The sequence below is a fragment of the Centropristis striata genome, chromosome 23 (genome assembly GCF_030273125.1).
Source record: "Centropristis striata isolate RG_2023a ecotype Rhode Island chromosome 23, C.striata_1.0, whole genome shotgun sequence".
NCBI classification, from domain to species: Eukaryota; Metazoa; Chordata; class Actinopteri; order Perciformes; family Serranidae; genus Centropristis; species Centropristis striata.
Genome location: NC_081539.1, coordinates 12,806,042 through 12,825,549, shown reverse-complemented (window position 1 = coordinate 12,825,549; position 19,508 = coordinate 12,806,042). Strand labels below are relative to the sequence as shown.

General features: G+C 40.2%; 1 protein-coding gene across 2 annotated transcripts in view; it reads right to left on the bottom strand.

The window, feature by feature from the left end:
• The window catches only part of asap1b (ArfGAP with SH3 domain, ankyrin repeat and PH domain 1b), a 74,926-nt gene that overhangs the window by 41,072 nt on the left and 14,346 nt on the right, over positions 1-19,508 (bottom strand). For both annotated transcript variants that reach the window (XM_059327354.1, XM_059327356.1), the window contains exons 2-6: positions 9,456-9,528; positions 3,896-4,041; positions 1,144-1,218; positions 633-682; positions 294-423 (exon numbers count right to left, since the gene is read on the bottom strand). In XM_059327354.1, coding sequence (XP_059183337.1) covers positions 294-423; positions 633-682; positions 1,144-1,218; positions 3,896-4,041; positions 9,456-9,528 — 474 coding nt within the window. The remainder of the gene's footprint in view (positions 1-293; positions 424-632; positions 683-1,143; positions 1,219-3,895; positions 4,042-9,455; positions 9,529-19,508) is intronic.

Below are 19,508 nucleotides of genomic sequence, written 5' to 3'. Positions count from 1 at the left end.
AAAAAAAAAAACCCAGATATATATGCTTGCATTTATGGTATTTAATGCAAGCAATGTAGGAAGTTAAGCAGGGTTTGATTGTCTTGTCGGAAAACACTGTGTTTTTATTTATTTTTTATTGGTCCTTGGAATGAATGAGAAGGCTTCGTTGTTTGACACGGCGCAAACACTGTCTGCCAACAATCAACACAACATAAATGTGAAGGGTTATTTTGTGATTTACAACAGGATCATAAAAGGGGATGTTTGGACAGCACACAAAGCAGTGTTTTGGGGTTTTAACCTCGACCTACCTCGCACATCTGGAGCTGGAAGAGACGCCGCTCCTTCTCCATCTCCTCTGCGATTTCGGCTCCAGTGATCTCAGTGCGGATCATCCCGTGCTGCTTGGCGTGCTCTCGCTTCTCCTTCTCGATCTTTGTACTGAGACAGAAGAGAGGGACGTTACTGACTGGTTTTGCATCATGCGTGCAGGTTTTTGTGTTCTGCAATGTGTGCAATATCTCCTGGAGGGTCCAAACAATATTGCAGCACATTACAAACTGTGTTTGATCCATTATTCAGTACTCTATAATGAGCTAGATGGTGCAAATATGGAGGATTACAACAGAATACTGTAATTATCCACTTACAACTTGGCCTCGTAGTCTTTCCATGCTTTGTCGAAAGGCTTCTTTATGTCCTGCAGAAACACAGGAGAACAAGCATCAGCAAACTACAAAGAGGTCACCACGGGGACGGGGTTATTTGCAGAGTTGGATCGCTTCCAGGGATCCAACAAATGCCTCCCTCTGCCCACGATTTATACCCTGCACTGCCAGCGAGCGACCACGCCCCTCCTCGTACCCCGAACATCAATGGTTCATGACCCAGTTAGTGGCCACTCGCCTCAAGGACAACACAAAGGCAGTGTTTACTTCTGCAAGATTTACAGTGTGAGCTTTTTGAGCAGAGCACTCTCCCCCGTCTCTCTGGACTCTTCTCACTTACACTCAACATACAGAGATTAACAGAGAGATGTGCTGACGAGGCATCTATTTTCCCACTCCCGCTGCTGAGCCGTGCAGTAGGAGGGGGTCCGGCGGAAGAGTCGAGAGAGAGAAAAAATGTCAACAAGAGAAACTGTTTTAGAGTAAATCTTACCCCTTTCACGCCTTTCAAATCGCCCTTCAGCAGCGAGTCCAGAGTGAAGATCACATTGTGGCTGAGGCTCTGGAGCTGGAAGAGGGCACACACAGAACACAGAGAGTTATAATGTAGCTGTTGTCATGAGAAAACATAGATAACAAATCATAACACAGACAGGGCAGTTGTAGATTTTATAAGATAAGGCTGAGCCTGATCTCACGAACAAGTACCATCTGTGGGCCGCTCATTCCTCTGGGCCATTGTTGTCCAAAAACTATTAAAAACACAACAGTGGTCCACATGATTACACTGGGTGACCCGTTTCTGCTTTACAAATATAATATAATATCCATATACCCAATGTATATAGGTATATATGTAGGTATATATCATTGGCTGAAAATAGTCTCCAATGAATGCTTATTATATCTACTTATTCCTGTTTTTGTAATGTTTGCTTAACATCACATTGCCCACCATTTAAAAAAATTAAACCATACATTTGTGATCCCTTTTTTAAGGAGCATTAACTGGTGTTTTTGGTCAATTGGGACCAGAAGAACAAGTTGTTAATGCAACACTGACATATCATCAAAATAATATGTTCGCAAACAGTGGCCTACAGAGCAACATAAAAAATAATTTGGAGCTTTATTTCTGGTCATTTCATGCTTCTCAAATGCTGTTTTTACACTGCATTGTACTGCTGGACTAGACTCATCTCAACTCACTTTTTTTTGTTTTTTTCATTAGCAAAAGTTGCTAACTTTGTCTGCTGTTTGGTGCTGGAATGGCGCTGGGTTTTTAACAGAGCTGTGTGCTTTTGCTGGACACAATGAGAGCGGTGAGAGTCAACCAAAACATTATAAATTATAATGGCTCATAAAACCAAAAACAATGAGCTGAAAGACGCTAAAACATTTCTGTGGTTATTTGATCTGTTGTTAATATAAAAATATTAGAGCAAGTTTAAATAATTATATTTTCAGTCTGAATAAACGTATTTGTGTTTGAGTAACTTTAGCACTGAAAGACGGACTAATGCATTGTTGGTTTTGTTTCTTTTAAAGGAAATCTGAAACAATGGCTCAAATCATATCAAAAGTGTGACCACTAACTGGACTTGAGACGACTTTAACATTACTTTTTATTGCATAGTTATATCCTGTCTGGGTCTGGTATGTGTTGTGTTGTGTGTGTGTTGTCTCGTCTATTTGTATCTTACCTATGTACTTGCTGTCTTTTACATTTGTATTTATTTAAATTTTTTTAGGGACTACGGATGCAAACTAGCAGCCTTGCTATAATCCGGCATATTTACAAAGATGTTTATTGATGTTCATTAATGTGCAATGTCCCTATCCAAAAATAACATATTCGTATTCGTATTCGTATTCACTTTTTGGGATATGATGACTTCAAGAAAATATAGAACAACACCGGCCTTATCCCTTAACCTGCAGTGCAGTATAATCATGCCGCTGCTGACTGAAGAAACCAGCAACATAACAGCAAAACTGCAAGTTTGTCTATTGAAGAATTAGCAAAGGCTTGTTGCCAGCAGCTCGGGTTGCTACAGTTATGCTCAGCAGCTCTAACCATTAAGATCAGCAAGGTCATTTACAACCGTACTAAGCATTTAAGTCCCTGTTGTTGTTAGCCAAGTCCACACAGACACACAGCAGCGGTCAAGGAAGTAAACAGCGCTTAATGGGCGCTAATGTGCTTCTTAAGTGCCTGTCTTGCATATGGCCAACGTCAGAATCAATCCTCACTGGCTGGCTGCCGGTGTTCTCTAACAGCACGTACTGGAAGCCATCACCGTCTCTTCTAGTATATGATTGTAAAGATGAAAAAGATGATGAAAAGCTGGTGACAACATGGCCAAATTTGTCTATAAAATCCTTCAATTTTAGCCGATAACACATGTAGAACATCTAGGACAAGCTCTGTTCATCAATTCTCATTTCTAGTGCACGCACATACCAGCAGCCCTCGGGGCACGGTTATTGAAGTCTGAAAAACTCACTCAATAAAACACTCAAAACGGGAAAGACAAGAGTCAAGAGCGAGAGGAAACAGGAGAGGCCAAGCGAGGAATAAGTGCGGATAATTTCACTTTCCTGCAATATGCAGGTAGCGCCAACAGGTGGGTGATTTAGGAAGGTTTATGGACACACACACACATGCACGCAGTTGTTCCTGGTGCTGCCAAGTGTATTTATGGAGTCTAATCTCGCTGTCAGCCACACAGGAAGAGAGGGAGAGAGCGAGGACTGGCTCTTCTTCCAACAACAATCACTCACAGAGGATTCAAACAGGACACATTATTCAACAGAAACGTCAGGGGAAATCCACGGCCGGCTGATAAGAGCCTCGACTGGGGAAAAAAATACAAAGCTCGGAGGTAGATATAGCTGCAGTCAGCTATACTGTCTGTCTGTGATGACTGTGTGGGCGAATAATATATAGGTTTTTAAAAGTGTGGAGATTGATGAACTTGTAGGCACATGCATCTCTGTCATTTGTGAGTTTTTTTAAACTATTTTCAGCTTCCCCACTACATGCCTAACCTCGACCATAATCCTAATCTTAACCTTACACCCAAATCCTAAACCACTTACAGAAGCGAAGACAGGAAAAAATAAACTCTCTCTGGAGCATTTTCGTCCTACTGTCCACATGAGGACAAGCACAAAAGCAAAGCACTCTGTAGGAGAAAGTGCTCATTCTAACAAGATTATAAGTGCCGACATGTTGAACTCACCAGGTTCTTCAGCAGGGCAGACAGCTCCTTGGTGAGAGAGGAGAACTTGACAAAAGCCGTTCCCAGGTCGGGGTTGTCCCGGCTGATGAAGTTGCTGCCAAATTTGTCCAGAGCCTGAGCGTAGTTCTCTTCATTCTGGACGTGGTCTGTGTTGGAGACAGAGAAGAAGAAACCCAGCTGGTCAGTTTATCTGCCCTGAACTCTGGCTGATGATTAGCAGGTGTAGAGGCCTGTTGCAGTCTTTGCAACATCCTGATATCCTGCAGGTGTAGTCAAAGTAGGCATTAAATGTCCAAACAATGGGCGTATAGTTACTCATTTGCCCTAAACCAGGGATGGGCAACTGGAGGCCCGGGGGCCGCATACGGCCCGCACCCTCACTTGAAGTGGCCCTCAGTACAACTACATGCATTTGAGCATGAAATCTTAAAAAAATGCACAACATTACAAGTTGGTCTGCTGTTCTTGCACTGAAAAAAAAGAAAGAACAGTAAGTGGTTCATTTTTATTTGCTTCAAACCTTTTGTATTCATATTTATACTGTTTATACATGCATTTGAGCATGAAATATGTTAAGTTACTGCACTGTAAACATATTTAAAATCGCAGTTTCATCATATCTGGTGAAGTGCACGGTCCTATATGTGGCCCTGTGGTGGTGTCGATGAAAAATTGTGGCCCCCTCCAGCATTTAAGTTGCCCATCCCTGCCCTAAACTGTGTATCCTTGAAATGTTTCCTGTGGATTGCCTTCAAGGCAAAGTTGATAACATGACTGTATTGCTTGTTACAGGCAAAACACACCATAGCCAAATTCTGGATATCGGTTACCAGTTACAAGTTTACAACCCTGGCTGTCAGGACTGTCACACTCTCTTGTCCTTGAAAAACATTTACATTTGCAACATTACAAGGGAAAATATTATACCTTTGATGAAATATGGGGTGTTTAATGTCATTAATAACATAATTATGTGCATTTTATATGGGTAGCATTCTGATTATTTATTTTGGACCTTAAAAAATTAGTACTCAATATATAGTCCTTCTTTAGAAATGTATATTAAGGCATAATTTTGCCAGTTTTATGTGGGCAAAGCTTGCAAAACGGTGCTTAGACTTTTAATATTTGAGAGTTTTGGACTTTCGAGGGGGAAATAAGAAAGAAAAAAAAACATTAAAACAAATGTTTCAGGACTTTGGGAGCAACGTTTTGCTAGAATAGGTACTGGAATTTAGGGACACGGATTTAAACATTTCCAGCAATATCCACCCTACCAGTAAGGACTGGACATTGGACAACATGTCAATATTGTGACTGAGACTAGATATCGTCTTAGACTTTGATAATATATAAATCCCCACAGAATAATTGATATTTTCATTCAATCAAGAAATGGTTTAAAATAACCATACTGAACTTCACATTTGATTATTTTCACAGTTGAAAGCAAAAAGACTCAAAACAATAAAACTAAAATTCTTACGAAAAAGAAGCTTTAATGATCCTGAGAACAATAATTTCAAGTGACTCAGGTTTTCGGGTTAACAGGATGCTTTCACTATGTCCAGATCAAGTTACTTACATTTTGCTCTGGATCAAACAGTGCTACTGCATAGGTGATAAAAGTAGTATAGAGCTTTTTGTTGCTCCAGAGAGAGCTACACTAAATCGGATAAATTTGGTTTACAATTTGGCAAAAATTATGGGGAGTGAAGGTAGAAAGAAGGGAGCTTATCAGACCTCTGCAGCCCGCTCCATATCTCCACTCAAGCTTTATACCATAACAAGAATGGCCAAAAAATGTCGGCTCACCAATGCTGTGAGATATTTTAAAACAAGAATATGAGTGAAGAAAAAGGGGCTGAGGATAAAGAAAATATTTCAGAGAGACACCATCTTTGATACCAACAAGAAAAAACATCTGTTTATAAATCTTCTAAGATGAGAAAAAGGCAGAAATAGTCAACAGATATTATAGTTCTTTCATCAGTGCAGAAACAAAAGCGATACAATAACAGGCACACGTGAACTTCACCCATGATTTCTGATCAGTGCTGTTCCAGAAAGACTTTGTTTTATAAATTTTGTCTGTAATAAGTCAACTTTATACGCGCCAAACGTCAGCGTAACAAGATGTGTGGTTCTCCAGGTCTGCGGGTCTCTGCGGGGGCCGTCAGTCAAACAGCAGCATCCATCTGTCCTCGTCGTTAAGTGAGACATGCAGAGGAGCTGGAGGGGGGAGAGACGTTCTGACTGTTGCCAGATCTGAGGAACAGTCCTGAGAGGCAGGGCAGGTGAGACAAGCACCCCGCGGTGCTCATTCCTGCAGCAGCCATTTTGAACTTTTGGCACATTGGAAAATCAAATACAGTCCAAACAGGGCTTCAGTTACCATGGAGGAGAATGAGATCATGTCCACTGGAGAGGTTTGAATTTGACTTTTGTCTCGTTTTTCAGGGACTTTTTTTGTTTTTTAGCCACCTTCTTTTACTTTACATTATCATGTTTAAAAATCTGCATATGGTTATTTTATAGGCCAAAATAAAAAAATCTAAAATATTCATTATATCTCTACTTGATTTTAATTGATTCAAGCCCCGTTGTTGACACTCATATTCATGTTCTGCATTTTTTCTGCCATCTGTTATTTAATGAATTAGATTAGAAATTATACCTTTATATACTGCAGTAAGTTTTTTTGTTGTTGTTTATGTTTATTTGTTGTTAATGTTTATTGGCACCCACAAAAAAACATCCATCCCATCAATTACATTCTTGTTGGAACGTGTGTATATATATATATATATATATATATATATATATATATATATATATATATATATATATAAACCAATCCATAAATATAAACACATATATAGACAAAATAAGAGAATAATAAACTCAAATATAAAAATATTCAACAATACATACACACATCTCAATACAGAGATAAATACGTATTTATAATTGTTATTTTCTAAATTAAAAATAATCCAGCTTCCCTGTTTGCAGTTTTATCTCATTGTTAAAAGCCTCTGTACTCCATGTATAGTAATACTGAACACTAAATAGGTTACTAATTGAATTGAAACCAACATTTCCTGCTGCTTTTTTCAAATTAAAAGCACTGAATTGGCTTGTATTGTGAATAAGCCACAGGAAACATGATGTAGTTTTGGATTGTTCATCAAAGACAAATTAGGATGACGGTCATCTTCAGTAATTTTTTTCAGTGGATCAGCTTGAAATATTGCAGGGAGTCATGGAACAAGAGCTGGCAGCCGCAGTGAGCTGCTGGATGAAGAGCTGCATGGATCCAACTCCTCTGCAAGGTAACTTTTACTGTGACCTGCTGCTGAGTGGAAAACTACTTTCACCAAGTGCAGCATGAGCTGCTGCCCAAACATGATGGGAAAAGGTCAATTATTGACTGACTTCTTTACTGAAACAATGTGAGTTTGTTTGGCTGCTGCACTGTAAACAGATACACCGGCTGCTCTTCTGTTATATTCCTAATAAAGTAGCTGTTAGAGGAGTGTTTGCTGTAAACACCAATAACCACCAGGACTGAAATCTTGAGGATTATAACTTTAAAGTTTGTGTTGGAGGTTTTCTGGCCTTGTCCCCTCTCTGTCCTAAGCTATAGGCATATGCACGCGCTTCATACAGTAACCTGTACAAACACTAGTCATTCATTTCATCCTGATCGTGATTGTGATCTTGATGTTGACATTTAGCAGCACTTCTATGAGAATAACCGTCCTGTTTTCTTTGGAAAGCTTGTGGCCTGTAAAGCCCTTTGAGATTACATAATATGACTTGAGGCTCTAGGTAGCAACATAAACATGAACTTGAATTAGATGCAGCCACGTTAGCTGAAGGCTAAACTATTAGCAACGTTTTCTATTCATCTATTAAGTGCTTTGCGTACTACTGCACTTCTTGAAATTCTTTTTTAGACTCTTTTCTTTAGAAATCCGTCCTTTTTTTGGGTTACTTTGAAGTATAGGCAGTTGTTGCCAATGTTGGAATAGCAACTTTTTAAAGGGATTTTCCACCACTAATTGAGGCTTTTAAATAGATATACATATACAGCATAGTATCACAATATTTTGCGTGGCAATATTATATTGATTTATGGCCGCCAAGTATCGATATTTAGCGTTCCGTCAACCAGCGTGCTGTCAGTATTTTTGCCGTTTTTTGTTTTTTTTTGGAGGCCATCACAGGCTCACTTTTGGAAATATACTGGAGATACTGGTATCATATGATACTAAAAGATTTAAGGAATCTATCGGCACCATGTGCATCAGGATAGAAAATTGAGAGCAGTGAAGCTTTGAGTTGAGGAAAGTTTGATAAAATGCTGCAGTTGTTGTCGTCCATACATGTTTGATATCAGTTAAGTTCAGTTTGACTGAATACTTTGTTGGTCAGTCTGTGGGTTTGACTCTCATTGTGGAGAAATAAAAATACTGAAGTGAGATGAATAGACTGAGAATTTTCTCTTATTTGACAAAACAATTCTTGAATGAATTTGCAGTTAAACAGTTAAATTGCAATATATTGTATCGCAATACTCACCGTATAACAAAATGTTTAAAATCGCAATAATATCGTATCGTGACTCAAGTATCGTGATAAAATCGTATCGTGGGGCCTCTGATTCACACCTCTAGCTTTTACCATGTGAAGGGGCGTGCATGCCCGTCTGAATTTGTAGAGCAGCCAATAGCAGCACCCTCTCTCCCAAATGACCTGTGATTGGCCAAAGCCTCTTGTCGCAGCTCGATTTTGTAAAGCCTGAAAACAGAGCGAACGGGAAAGTGCAGAAGTCTGGTTTTCTCTCACACCACTTGAATTACAATATGCTGAAAACCTATCCCAGCTTTAAATGAATACTGTTCTTGGAGGATTGTGTTTGCATTGGAGGAATGCATGATTTCAGTGTTTGTAAAACCCTGGCTATGGCCCTGAGTCTAACTATTCATTACAATTGCAAGATGCACAAGCATCCCATTCTTTATTTCTATTTTTAGATCACATGCACAATTTCTCTCACTATAACTACATCCAGCCAAAGTAACTAACTGTTGAAGTCAGTGGCAAACTGATAGGACACCCAACTTAAGAGTTGGTTTTGAGACTTTTGAAGTTTCTCATCCACAGTGGCAGGAAGGTAAACTGTCTTTTCTGTGGAGAACAAACAAACTTTTTTGTGGGACAAACATCTGAAACTGTCAATTTAGAGGGAGGAGGCTGCTCTCAAAAGTATTCGGTGGAAAATTACTGAGGATCCATGTCACAGCAACGAGCAAAACAAACTCAGGTGTTGGTTTCTGGGACAGCCTGAAAACACACACACACAAAACACCATCTGTCCCACAAAAGGCAATGTTCCAGACAAAGAAAGCAATCCTCGTTTTTATTAAAGATATTTAAGAAATCCTGGGCTCTCCTCTGGGAATTTTTTTTTTGTTGGAAAGTGTTGTGAGCACGTACCCAGCCATCAGCTGAGCACATTCAGGCTGATAATTTTAGAAACAGACAGTCTCACCTTGTCCTGAACTGTAGATGGCCTTCACTGATTTCTTCACCTTCTGAAGGGAGGTCCGATCCTGGTCCAACGCCTGAGAAAAGAGGAGGAGAGGACGCTGTTAAAAAAAACCCTGAATCTGTTTTATACATGCAGAACATGCTGGAAACATTCACAGCAAAACACAGCACGAATAATTTCGATTTAATGCTACAGCAAACTTTAAGAATTTAGGGCACGAGTCGAACAATATTTGCCCAGTAATTCAAAGCATGCATACTCCATAAAGCTAATGTAGACAGAGTGCTCACAATACAGTGCTTGACCTGAATGTGGCATAAATCATTATTTCTCTGCTAACTGCTGGAGCAAAGCCTTTGTGCTCTCTAATAGGCAAAATAAATAGGCAGGATATCCGATTTTTAAAACGGTTAGGCTATTTATTACGATAATTATTCACAATGAAATATTAAAATGCTAGAAAAATAAACACTGCCACTGACCTATTGTTACTGTGAGCTATCTGTCTCACTTCCTTGCAGTTTTTTAGAGATTAATGCTCCAGAGTCCAGCACCCAAAGCACCAGGGAGTTAAAATAATGACCAATATAAATAGAAAACCACTTCAAAGATGCCATAGATCATAAAACTAGTGGTAACTCATTTAACAATGATGTATATCTATATTTAGAGAAAACCCTGCAAAGCTATTTAAGACAAAGCCATGCAAGTGTGACCTTGAACTCATTTACCCATCACCCCCCACAAAAAACAGCTCCACACGAGGAAAATTCATCATCATAAACATCATCCGCATAAAAGAAAAACTCATCATGCGCTCTTGTTGCTCAGCTCGCTCGCTGCCAGAGAAAACATCAACCACGTCTGAAGTTACACCACATCCAAACACATCTTACATGCTGCAGCTGATTTGTGGCCTGAAACCTAAACACAAGTGCATTTCATTCAATAAATACGTCACATTTTAAATTACCTTTAAGCTTTAATAGCCAGGTCTTTTTCTTTATCAACCTGTCTTGTAATAATGTTCTTCAAACAACTTCGACTCTCTTTCATTTTCATTCTATTACTGTTCTCTTCTCATTACCTCACTGCTCTAGCATGTTCTTTAAGTCTCTCCTAACTGCACTCTTCTTGGTTGTTGTTTTTTTCGTTGAATGTCTTTTTATTGGCATTTAAAGTGATATAAAATGCAATAAATCAGAGATAAAGTTGGACAGACATAATATATCCCTCCACCATCCATGTTTCTGCTCAAACAGAACCACATCGTAACTATCACAGTCCCAATAAACGACTAGTGAGAAAAAATACAAATAAAAGTATACATAATATGGGGTCAGTAGTACTAAACAAAAACACATTATCAGTGGCATCCACTTTTTTCTATGGAGGTTAAAAATGGTAACATTTCTCAACATAGACTCTTGTAAAAAGAAAAATACATTTTCTCCGGTTTCAAATAATGTATTTCTAATCCATAGTTTAAGATTGCAGGACATTTCCTTCCATTTAAGCAGTATAAGTCATCTGGTTAGAATATTTTTTCCTGGCGATTATGAACTATATCTTGTGGAGCTTCTCCAAATACTGCAGCAGCAGCAGAAAATACTTTTTAATTTGAGCTATTTTCTCTCTTCTTATTTTAATTGAAAACACCTTATTTTAAATACATTTCATGATTGCAATATTATTATATGAGACTAAACAAAGAATTTGCCATCAGCAGATATAAAGCCTTTATCAATATATATGTCACTATTGTGAATGTTGAACATTGTGGCTGATAAATTAAATAGTAAATGGTCTTGGCGTAAACTGGGGGAGCAAATGGCCTCTTCCCTACTTGCTAAGCCCCTTACCCAGCCCCCTCCTGTGCCATTGCCCGGTCCACACTCATCTTCGAACTCTGCCTTCATTTTAATCACAACTTCACACCTGTAAAGTTTCCTGACTGTGTCTTGAACGGTTGTGATGCTACTTAGGTTAGCTGTTACATTAACACTAAAGCACTGAAAAATGCTTCTGAGGCAATGCACATGGGGAAATCACAAGATGAAAACAATACCAGCGTAAAGAGCTAACATACTGTTCAGAGATAACAGACTCCAATGTGTCCAATACTGTCGGTCACTTGATCACATGTTTGGTAATGTTTTAAACCCCCTTTTAAAGAAAAACTTACCAATTCTTTGAGGATCTAACCCTGATGTGAACAGACTTTGTATAACTCCACTAATTCCATTTTCTTTACTATCTTTTCCTAAAGCAAACAATAGAAATGTAAGCTCCCTTGGTTACTGTTTAAATTCAGGCAATCAACAATATGTGTTATAAGGGCATATTCTCTGTAATCAGCTTTCCAGCAGTTATCTGCCGGTCGTATTTCTCAGGTAACTACCTGTAATCAAAGTGTGATAAAATAAAAGGAAGATGTCTATTTGTCTATATGGGAGTTAAATGCTACGGGACCCCCTGATCGGCTCCACAGATGGAAACAATAATATTGAGGTCAAGCATTTATTCCTGCTGTGAGATAAACAACCTGGAGACTTCTCGGAAACAAAATAAACGTCACCTGTCATACTGATACCATCTGTGTGTGTGACATCTATTATCATTCACTGCAGGAGAAGCTGACATAATTGGGAGACTCGTTAGGCCCAAAGAAAGCGGACACAAGCACCTGAATTACCTGTCTCCACTAAATGATTTAAACTGTCGGTGTTGGTGGTTTTCACAATCATTTATTCTGACAGTACAGTAATTTCATATCCAGACCATCTTAACCAGAGGGAATGGAACCATAACTCTGCCATGTTTGCTCGTAATAGATGATAAACACCAGCAAAAGCAGCATTACATCAAGGTCAGGCGGTTAAGAGCAGAAGCACACACACACAACAGAGGGCTAATTAAATTTCACAACATAATTAAGCCGTCCTTGGACTCCCCTGGACAGTTTTACATGGCTCTTCCCCAATTATGGCAGCAGTAGTTTGCCGCCGCAGGGCCCTTTCTGTCGGGGCAGAGCCCTTTGATCCCGCAGCACATGGGAACAGACTCTGCTGCCCGATGCCTCCCCACACTGCCTCATTATTTAACCCTGTGTCTGTTTGGCTAAAGAGTGGCCCTAACAGGCCTGTGCCAAAAGTTTATAGTACCATTATCTTGGCCAATATTGTCTCTGTATATATTATTTTGATAATTACTATAATGAAAATAAATGAAAAAAAACAGTATAAAAACATATTTAAACCTAAGAGATCTCTGGCCACGTTACTGTCTTTAGAGGGCTATAATGGACTTTGTTTTAAAGCTGCATATCGAAGATATTAGGTGCAGTAATGTGCTGCCCACTGCTCCTTGCATGGTGTGTTCACTTGTGTGTAAAAAAAAAGGATGGGTTAAATGCAGAGGTTGAATTTCCCCATTGTGGGATTAATAAAGTTATCTTCTTCTTCTTCTTCTTCTTCTTCTTCTTCTTCTAGTATTAGTAACTTGACAACCTGATGTATCAGTATTGGTACCAATAATGTCATGCTACCTAGTGGAAAAGGGGACTAAATAATGCTTGAAAGGTTTTTTGGCGAGGGAAAAATTTACATGGTCATTTTCACCATTTTTAACTCTGACCTTCTATCTATATGAGCACCAACATGTCTCCCTTTTACAGACATGGCCACTTTATGCTAATCCCGTGAATTTTGAGTCAAAAACCATGCAGTTTTTCCTCATGCAATATAAAGGTGGTTATTTTTGATTGTTCTAAAAATTGGTTATTTGAATATTTTTGCATACTTGAGTCCCTAAACAGTGTTAGTAATAACAATAACAATAGCTATTGCATAAATGGGGTATCATTGGAAAGCTGAGGTGCCTGTGGGTTCAATGAGCCCAGTTTGATGCAGTGATGTTAGTCCCAGTAGCCATTTAATTGCAGTGAGACTATTTTTTAAACTTGACCTGCTGTGACCTCTAGGATAATCACAGCCTCATGAAACTTTACAACCGCAAACTAGAGACCTAGAGCATTCAGAGGATGCATAACATTCTTCCCGAAATCTCCTAGATGTTAAAAGTTTTTGATACTAAAAACAGCTTGTGTTCTTGGTGGCTTAATGTGGTGTTATGGAAGGATTTTGTTAATTTCTCTATTGTTTAAAAACTGTAAGATTTGCACCAATCTGTGTAACGAATGGTATCAAGCCATAAATAGCTGAAACAACATATGAAACATACTGTAATTGAGCATAGGAATTACCATCATATAATTAAATAAAAATGTTCTTAGCCCTTATACACTCAAAACTTTCTACATTTTAATAGGGTCATGAAGAAAACTTAATGTTCATGACAGATATATGACTACAAAGTGTTGACACACAGTGCTAATCTGCATCCCAAATTAATCTTCAGGTTCCCAGCTTCCAGATGATGTCCATTACTTCTATGTGACTTGTACTGCTGATCTGCTTTCTCCACCTACAAATTCCCTGTCCCTCCATAAAATAGATAAAAATGGTTCTATTGTGGTGATCTTTGGGTTTTTGGGCAATGTCATCATGGGCTCTGACTTTGAGAGTTCTCACTATTTCAAAGACTAAACAATGAATAATTTAATAAAAAAATAATCAGCAGTCTTCATTTCCACAAGACTCATTTTTGTACGACAGTCACTCTGACCAGACTCCATCTAAATGATTCGACACGATGTGTTATACCGCAAAAGTCACGCATTAGATCCTCATAACAGCCGACACATTTACTAACAAGCTGCGTTTCCTCGCCTCTTTGCAACACACCAAACCCCGCCTTTGTCTCTCTGCTCGAGTCAGTCTGCATTTAAACGTCTCCAAAGTAAAAGTCTTTTTCGATTATTCATAGGTGGTGGTGCTGCTTAGGATGGAGAGCACGAAACGGGGGCTGAGCAGGCAGGCTGACTTTTGGTGGTGCTCATGTTGAGAGCAGCTGGCACCGCCACCCAAGGGTCACCCATAATCCACTCTGTCCGTGTTCGTAAATAAATATTCTGCCGTAACATGAACAACCTTTTAGAGATTTAATTTCGGAGGCGTTCCTTTTTTTTTTTTATCTCAGCGAGTGTGTCCATTTGTTCTGGGGTCAAAATCTGTCGCTTATACTGTTTGTTTTAGATAAAAAAGACCGATAACATTTATTCAAAATCTCAGCAAATTATTAGGGAGGATAAACAATAAGTAGCTTCACATTGAGCAGCGCTATTTCAGCGGTAAATGTGACTGATGTAACTTGGAGAGCTGGTTTGTTAAAGCTGTTACCTCTCAGCTTTTTAGGGGGGAAGAGAAATCAATGAAATAGCACTGTCTTGGCACACATTCTTTGCAAACCCTTGGCAACAGGCAAGAATGCATCCAAACTGTGCTCTCCAAAAGGCAGACAACTATTGAATATAGTCAAAGGATTGTTTTCATCTGCCAGGAACCAATGGCGAGCTCTCACTCAACCCAGGGGGATTAAAAAGTGTGACAATGCCAAAACATCTGCGGTCGCTCGTCTCTCCACCCAAACAGCAAGTGATGCATGCGGACGATTTATTTAGTGCCGCTGAGAAAAAAAGAAGCAAAGAATAAAGTACATTTTGTTATTCCACTGAGAAATATCTATCTCTAAGAACCATTTGTGCTGTGAAAGTCAACATGTCAGTGTCAGAATGCTTTTAAGTAGAAGTCTGTCAGAGACGGAGCCAACGAGGTCAAGGGCCGGCTTAAAGGAGGTGAAGGGCGGCGGGGGAGCACGGTGCTGCAGCAAGAACAGATTTTGCAGCCAGCGTGAACACTGAGGTCAGCTATTAATGTCCTTGAAAGTTTATAAAAAGTCTGATGTTATAAATCAGGAGGCAGAGAAGCATTTCTGGCACTTCATTCAGAAAAATCCATTTTGAAAGCAAAAATAACCTAATTATAAGCTGAATAATTGATGGGTCTTACTTTGAGAATTGATTGTAGCGTCAATAGGGTCAAAAGGGTGGAGACACAGCTTATCAACAAGAAAATACCAGATAACAGAAGTGGGAAATCCTGGCACAAGTTTGCAGCAACAGACAGGTGGGAAATATAACTTTTTTGGCTTCTGGCTCAAGTAAAGATTGGCTGCTGTTCTCAGTCATAAATTGAGTATCTTTGTGTTTTGGGCTTTTGGTCAGACAAACAAGACATTTGAAGACGTCAACTTTGGAACTTTGGGAAACTCTAAAGGCATTCTTCAGCCACTTTGTGACCCATGTGGCTGATGAGGTTAATGGCGCTGACTTCCTGGTTCCCAAACAAGCACACAAACACACAACGTCATGCCCAGGAGGTCAAAGCCTCGGGGGAAATTTCTGGTTGAAGTGACTGGGCATGAGTGACTGGAGGCTGTCTCAGCTTCACGCTTCCTGCCCGAGGCCTTATCCTGCCTCGGCAGCCCTGCCGTTTCCCCTGCAGCCGTCCTTTGACAGGAAGCAGGAAGCGGCCAGGCTTGTCAGTGTCCTGTCCCGGCTCGGCAGCACTCCGTCTAATGACACCAACTGCTCTCCCCTGACAGCTGAGGTATAAAAACAACACTTCCTGGCTGTCTGCGAGGTTGTTTTTCTTGATCCTTGGATCCACTCTCAAGATTCCTGCTCTGTCACTTTCATGGCACGTTAGTCGTCTTTCTCATTTCCTCCCTGGACTCATCCTTCCCAGCTCCTCGCTCTTCTCTGCCACCTCGGCATTTGGCATCGCACCGGCGAGGCGGCAGCGCGGTTACCAAGGAGACGTGGTCTGGCCGTCTCACGCGTCGGCTCAACATTCTTCACCGCGGAGATTGTGGGAAGCTGCTCTGACTAACTGGCCTGCTCTCTGTTTGTCAGCAGCACAGAGGGACTCAGCTGTGCCACTGTGGCAGATTTTACTCTTCACCCAGCAAAGATCGGACACCCGAGTTCTCAGAATTGCTAATATGCTAATTATTTCCTAGAAGAAGAAAACAGGAAAGGGCACAATTATCAAAAGACTTCCCTCAGAGCCAGAGCATGCGGCTGAGAAACATCTGCTGTGGCTTTCTTTAAGCGAAAGTGACAGACCAGATCATCCTTTTTTGTTGGTTTTTTTTTAATTGTCCACACCAATCTTGTGATTTATTTCTGCTTCCTTGAACTCTCATTTCCTTTCTGGATCACAATTACACAACAGCTACTATAAAAGACACTAAAAAGCTAGTGACATATATTACAGCGATGAGGCTTGCTTCTACTTCTGTCTGAATGAAGAAGTCATTGAAGCGACCTGTCTGCCTGTCAACTCATTTTGTCTGTCTGTCTGTCTGTCTGCTGAGTCTATGTGGCATGACTCAAGCAGGAAGGGTGGGGAGCTGCTTTCATTGGCAGGAAACAAATGCACATCCCTTTCTCTGGGCCTGCAGTCAGAGAGGCCTTCAGTTCTCCAAGTGGAATGGGAAAAATGAGAGGATGTTACATTTCCAAAAGCAGCTGAGGTCAGATGGCCTATTTCTCACACACATACGGTTCTGAAAGAGAGCGATCGACTGCCAGTGGTTTTGGTTTTGGTTAAGAGGTGTATCAGGACGGCCACGTGAGGGATGTAGTGCATCTGAAATGGCAAATAAAATAAGAAGGATCAAGTGAGACTACATCTTTTCAGGGGTTTTGAAGTTAATTAGGATCCCAAACATCGATCAACATGAAATGGCCTTGTTCTGAATGGACAGAAGAGGTTTAAAAGCCAAGATTTTCACCTACTCACACTCAAAAAGAACTTAACATTTCTACAGGGGGTTCTCAATCAATACCAGTAATTTAGCAATCATTTGGCCACATGCCGATTCTTTCATTTCAAAGCATACTTTTTGTGTTGCCACAAAAACTCTAACACCTCCCTCAGCTTACTCACAAGTCTTTCCTGACCCTGATGGAGGATAGTGTCATGAGTAACACACCAGCGGTGCAACTAAAAGGCTAAAAGTCCAAAACAGAAAATGACAAAGCAGTTCTAAATGGCCAAAACAATGGTTTACAAGCTGAGACAGCATGTGGCTGCTATTGTTTCCACCTTGTGAGTTCTATGTGTGTCATCGTAGCAAACTGGGGTCCTGGAGACACCAAATTTAGCAATTACAACCATGGAAGTGGTTTTGATAAGTCTGCAAACAGATTTTGTCAACAAGATAGCATCACAACTTTGCGAGGTGCAGATACAAAACGTGTGCGTAGATGAGATCAAAATGAAGACCAAGTTCAAAGACGGGTGTGGTCCAGGCAAGAGGGTCATTAGTATATACACATAGTACTTTCCTTCTTTAATACAAGGAACTCACATTATCCTTCATCATACCACTCTGTCTATCTACCACTGTTGTTTGTTTTTAAGGCCTTGGCAAGATAATGTAATATGAGGTGCACTAATGATGAATCAATAAGACTCAAGAGTAAGAGTCAATTGCTAACGTCAGCATGCAGGGAATTACTAATTATCCTGAGGAGACCACGGATGCCTGAACCAGATTTCATGGCAATCCATCCCAATCTCATACACCCTGAGGAAGGCGCAAGCCGACACGCGTTGGTGTTTTTTATATGTAACCCATGTTAAAATAAAGGGTTTTTAACTTTTCCACCAATCCACCAGAGTGCCTGCATTTTCTTCTTTTGAGTTCACTGTTTACCCATTGCAAGAGCATCGGTGTATTTAGGGACACCAGCAGCGCTCCTGTTATTCTGTTTTTAATCCATCCCAACAGTTGAGATATTGCAGCCAGGACAAAAGAAGTTGACCGACCCACCATCAGATAGCAAAAAGCAATACAGAAATGTGCTTGCTCTTACATTCAGTGCTTTATCTACACAGGTTTTAAAACAGCATGGGTATAATATTACCACTGGCCTACTGAGAACCTATTATCTAATTTAACATTATGTCCAAACATCACTTTACCATGAGAGTGTATTTTTCCTGTTATTCTCATCTTTCTTTGTTAGATTTTCCAGCAGCACAGCTCGTGGATGCATCGCCTTTTTGCAGCCAACTCTCAATTCCCATTTGTAGCAACCTCCCATTAGCACTTGAACGTCCCACAAGGAAATGCAAACCGCAATCAAATTTCAACAGTCCCTACTCTCTCTGGATTTTCATGTGATAATAATGTTAAAAAAGAATAAAAGACATTTACTGTGGTGATAAAAACATCTCCAGAAAATAAGACTCTGTGCGCTGAGTCACTAGCAGTTTATGTTGGCTGTCTGTTCTAATTAGCTCATATCTATGGCATAAATCTTGACTTGCTAATGTTACTGCCACTAAGAGAAGTCAATACAGTACAGAGATAATTCCATTATGTATTGCTGCTATTAGTCCTGCTATTAGCATCCTGCTCCCTGCTCTCAGAGATAGAAATGAGCTGCTCAGCTGTGCTTCCTGTGGTGAGTTTGGTGAAGCCACACGGTGGATAAAGCCAACTCTCTGAGCTGCGAGGATGCCGGTTCTTTGCTGCAGATCTCTCAGGAACTGCCACGCATGCGTGCGGCCGGCGAAAAGTCAAGCCAAGCATGCAAGCGGTGTAACATTCACACTTCATTTGGCGGCTTCCCTCTGCGACACTCGCTCTCTCTCGTTCAGCCCACCACTTGTTTCGAGCAATGTGCATGTTTTCACAATCACACCCACACACTGCTGCATTAGACTCCGCTCACCTCGCATGAAACGAGCAGCATACCTTTATCTGTATTGTATTTACCAATGAGGATGTCATTATTCATGTGAAGCAGCTGTTATTAGCAGCCCTCAACAGGAGAATAGTGGGAGGAACTCGCAGCTGGTGATTAAAAAATGACAGCTAGCATCCTCGTTCTTATAGTGTTTGATATCAGTGTGAAAACAAACAGCTGCAGAGCACAGAGGCTGTTGCTTTTATGAACATAAAAACTCTCCAATGATCACAAATGCTCCATTGATTGTAGTTTGTATCAATCATTTAGTACTTATAGGGCTGCAAACAACAACTGTTTTGGTTATTGATTTACCTGCAGATTATTTT